Source organism: Alexandromys fortis, unplaced genomic scaffold (genome assembly GCF_014885135.2).
Source record: "Alexandromys fortis isolate MF-2015 unplaced genomic scaffold, M_Fortis_MF-2015_v1.1 scaffold_287, whole genome shotgun sequence".
In the NCBI taxonomy this organism is placed as follows: domain Eukaryota; kingdom Metazoa; phylum Chordata; class Mammalia; order Rodentia; family Cricetidae; genus Alexandromys; species Alexandromys fortis.
Genome location: NW_026068185.1, coordinates 474,443 through 479,133, shown reverse-complemented (window position 1 = coordinate 479,133; position 4,691 = coordinate 474,443). Strand labels below are relative to the sequence as shown.

The following is a 4,691-nucleotide window of genomic DNA, read 5'->3' as shown; positions in this document are numbered from 1 at the left end:
TAAGAATGGCCAAGATCAAAAACACTGATGACAACTTATGCTGGAGAGGTTGTGGGGAAAGGGAACACTCCTGCATTGCTGGTGGGAATGCAAGCTGGAACAGCCCCTTTGTATGTCAGTGTGGTGATTTCTCAGAAAATTAGGAAACAACCTTCCTCATGACCCAGCAATACCACTTTTGGGTATATATCCAAAGAATCCTCAAATGTGCCACAAAGACATGTGCTCAACTATGTTCATGGAAGCATTGTTTGTCGTAGCCAGAACCTGGCAACAACCTAAATGCCCCTTGACCAAAGAATGGATAAGGAAAATGTGGTGCATTTACACAATGGAGTACTACACAGCAGAAAAAAAATGACAGCTTGAATTTAGCAGGAAAATGGGCGGAGCTAGAAAACATTATTTTGAGTGAGGTAACCCAGACACAGAAAGACAATTTTCACATGTACTCACCCATAGGTGGTTTTTAAACATAAAACAAAGAAAGCCAGCCTACAAACCACAATCCCAGTGAACTTAGACAGCAATGAGGACACTAAGGGAGACTTACATAGATCTAACCTACATGGGAAGTAGAAAAAGACAAGATCTCCTGAGTAAATTGGGATCATGGGGACCTTGGAGGAGGGTTGAAGGGGGAGGGGAGAGGCAGGGAGGGGAGCAGAGGGAGCTCAATATAAATCAATTTTAAAAAGAAAAAAGGCTAAGAAATAAAAAACTACTTTCTTGCCATGTTATTCTAGGTTATATCAAAGTTGACAGTTAAAAATTAACAATCAGCTGGAAGTGTTGGCACACACCTTTAATCACAGCTCTTGGGAGGCAGAGTCAGGCAGTTCAAGGCCATCCTGGTCTACAGAGAGAGTTCCAGGACAGTCATGGCTGGATAGAGAGAACCTGTCTCAAAATGAATGAAAAAGAAAGGAAGGGGGGTGGGGGAGAGGAAGGTAGGAAAGACAAATTAATCATTTTGCGGCATTAAATATTTTTCTAGTTTTTTCTGACCAGATGTCTCACAAGAAGCAACTTGGGGGGGGGGTTATTTTTGCATACTGTTCTCAGACACTGTCTGTCGGTGGGGAAGCTGTGGTATCAAGAGTAAGAGGTATCTGGTCACACTGAATTCTCAATCAGGAAGCAGAACATAGGAGGGAAGTAGGGCTGGGCTCTCAGTGCTCATTCTAGGTGAGCCATTTCTTCTAGGGATGCTGTGCCTCTAAAAGATCTCACATCTTTCCCAAGCAGCATTCCCCAGCTGGAAGCCAGGCACGCAAACACATGAGCCTGTGGGGGACACTTCACATTCGCACCATGACAGAGATGATGCTGAGTATTGTAGCAGTCAAGACCCAGAAGGGAGGGGCTCTTTCCGGGCCCTCCTACTATAGAGTCACTCAGCACAGTTCTAGCCCTGCCCCCTGGAGCTTTCTCCCCATCAGAGGCTGCCTCTGATTGGCCAGTCAGCTGTCCTGTCACCTGTTCACATCACCTGCCTAAAAGGGCTGCGTCTGAGTGGACTGAAAGGGCTGGGGACGGCGCCCAGTGGTAGTGTCCTTGCCTGTCTTGTATAAGCGCCTGTGTTTGATAGCCGGCAATGCAACCAAACCAAACCAAAATCAATCGAGCAAATAAAAACTGTTTCTTCTGCCAAAACGAAGAGCAAAATCAGGCTTGGCGGGCTTTTCAGGCATCCAGTCCACTGTGATTTTCCCAGGTGCATAACTAGATTGCTGCGGCTATTAAAAGTCAGCCCTCGCCCTGCAATCAGACGGAGAAACTATAATCACCCCAGGCGTTTCCGAGGTACCTTTCAAAGAACATCATTAATTCTGAATAAAGCTCTCCCAACATTTTCCAATTATAGACTTGACCTTCCTGTTTTGTGTTAAAAAAAAATTCCTCTGCCATTTAATTAAAACAAAAAAGAATCTGCTTTTAAAAATGCATGCACTTGTCTGGTAGCTTAATATCTGGGCTGACTTTGTAAAAGTAAAACCAACTACAGCAGCTTTTCCTATCTCGGGCTCTCTTTAATTTTGACCCCTTTTCTGGTTCACACTTTGTGTTTATGTGTATATATATATGGGTGTGTGTGTGTGTGTGTGTGTGTGTGTGTGTGTGTGTGTGGTCCAGAGTTCTTTGACGTTAGGTGTTTTTCTCAATTTTTCTCCATAATATTTTTTTTGAGACAGGGTCTCTCTTTGAACGTGCAGCTCCACTGTTGCAGCTAAACTGTCAGACGGTGGAGACGCCCTTTCCTCTGCCAGTTCTGCCCCCCTCCAGGAGTCTGGGCTATGTAGATTTTTTTTTCATTCTTCAGTAAATGGGATCCTCACTAGGGGCTTTATACAGTAGGACCTAAGGCTGGGGATGTGGCTCGGTAGGTAGAATGCTTGCCCAAAATGGACAAGCTGCGGACTTCATTCCCAGAACTATGTAAACCAAGCCTAGTGGTGCTTGCCTCTAATTCTGGCTTTTGGAAAATGAGGGGAGAAAGATCAGAAGTTCAAGGTGAGCCTCAGCTACTCAGAAAGTTCCAGATCATCTTGCAATACCTGAGCCCTGCCTTCAAAAATTAAACTAAATCAAAAGTAATAACTAACTTATTTAAAGATGAAAAAAGGGAGGCACGAGGATATTAAGCAATGGATGTCTAGAACTGGAACTACAACCCAGTTTTTCTCTCCCAAATCTCCAGGGGACACACTGGGGTTGGTATAACAAGGGAGAGTGGCAATGGACCTTTTCTTTTAAACACACACACATATGCACGCGCGCACGCGCGTACACACACACACACACACACACACACACACTACTTCTGAGGTTTGGAGGTTCTAGCACTAGTCCTGATAGTGCAAAGAAACCATTTTCACAGGTGCATACCCCGCAGGTGGTTCGCTAGAAGCGGAGGCGATAAGTCACCCCATGCGCTCTTGGAAAGAGCAGATGGCCATCTCCTCCCGCGTTCCAGATGCGACAGTTTTTCCTCTTATTCTTCAATATCCAACCTCTGTCCCACCCTTCCCTTTCTCTAAATTTTTTTCTTCCCAGGGCCCCCTACCCCCAAATCCACAATCAGCCCCTCTCACCTGCTTGGTGTCAGGCAAAGGCACCACAGCCCTCCGTCTACGGCCAAAGCGAAACTTGGCGGCTTTGTAAATCTTCCAGTAGACGAAGAGCACCACCGCCAGAGGCAGGTAGAAGGCTCCGCAGGTGGAGAAGACAGCATAGGAGGGCTCCTGGCTCACCTGGCAACGCTGTAGCCGAGCATCATAGGCTTCTCCCCAGCCAAAGAGCAGCGGTGCGAGCGCGATGAGCGCAGACAGTGCCCAGGTGATCCCGATCATGAGCGCTGAAGCGCGGCGCCGGGTGCGCAGCGTGTACTGTAGGTGACGCGTGATGGTCCAGTAGCGGTCCAGGGCGATGGCCGCCACGTTCCAGATGCTGGCTGTGCAGCATAACACGTCGAAGGAGATCCACACGTGGCACAGACTTCTGCCCAGCTGCCAGCGTCGCCCAGTTGACAACTCGCTTACCAGGCTCAGTGGCATCACCAGGGCTGCCACAAGCACGTCCGAGACCGCTGTCGAGGCCACCAAGTTATGTGGCACGCGGTGGAAGGTGCGGACACGCAGGATGGTCACCAGAACTAGCAGGTTCCATAAGAAAGTGGCAGCGATCAGCAACACCAATAGAGTCACCACGAGCACAGTGAAGATGGAAAAGGGTGGCTCACGGCTCGGCAAGATGAGTCCACCTGGGGTGTACCCCACGTCCCTGCCGGAATTTGGGCTCTCACTGCAGCTCTCCAGTCCCTGGGTAAAGGTGATGCCAGGGGTGGCGCCTGAGAGGTTAGAGACTTCCATTGTTCAGGGACTTGGGCTCTTGGGCAGATGTGCGCGTGATTGCATGAACCGTGGATAGGTAATGAAATAGGATGGGGCTCTTCGTGCTTCGCAGTGCAGAGAAGTCTAAATCGCGCCACCCTAGTCCTTTTTCCAAATTGCACCCTCCCTTTGGTGCTTCTTTTGGTGGCTTCCGTGGACCCTCTTTTCCAGTTGAGAAAAAAAAAAAAATGAGTCGGATCCTTTAGGTCTGCTTTGCCTAGCGTAGCAATCTCTCCGGGTCCATTTGTGATCTTCAGGGTAGTTGGCTGCTGAGGGCTGGAGACCGAAGCCTGAGCGCAGGGATGGCTTAGAGAGACCTCCCCTGCTTAAGGGTTGGAACCCAAGGGCCCCCAGTGTGCGCTGAAGTGGGCGGAGCAGGTTTGGAGCCGCCACCAATAGGAGCTGAAGCTGTAGCGCTGTCCCAGCTGTCTCCTGCTGTGGCGTGTGGAGAGAATCGTAGCAGCAGTCCCCCCCACCTCCGGGAAGGTTTCTAACAATCCCATCCTGATTCTGTAGCCACCACTTCCGCACATCCCTCCCGCGGGCTTGGTGGCTCCGTTAGACACTAAGACATTGGAGTCCCAGCCAAAGGCATTGTGGTTTTCTGGAGCCTCGATTCTACCCGTATGCGGAGCAAAGGTCCCAAATATCGGAGTGTGTGAAAGTCCTGAGCTCAACTCCATCCAGACCACAGCTTGGCGCCTAGCTCATACTTGAGCACTGGAGTTCATCGCCGGTCCNTAAAATGGAAACAAAGAAAGCAACTAAAGAATCAACAAGACAAAGAGTTGGTTCTTT

At 49.0% G+C, this 4,691-nt stretch overlaps 1 protein-coding gene across 1 annotated transcript in view; it reads right to left on the bottom strand.

Moving 5' to 3' along the window:
• The window catches only part of LOC126492750 (5-hydroxytryptamine receptor 5B), a 23,283-nt gene extending 18,951 nt beyond the window's left edge, over positions 1–4,332 (bottom strand). The window contains exon 1 of the mRNA XM_050129330.1: positions 3,096–4,332. Within this exon, the coding sequence (XP_049985287.1) occupies positions 3,096–3,872 (777 nt within the window). The 5' untranslated portion in view covers positions 3,873–4,332. The remainder of the gene's footprint in view (positions 1–3,095) is intronic.
• Between the last annotated feature and the right edge of the window lie 359 nt (positions 4,333–4,691).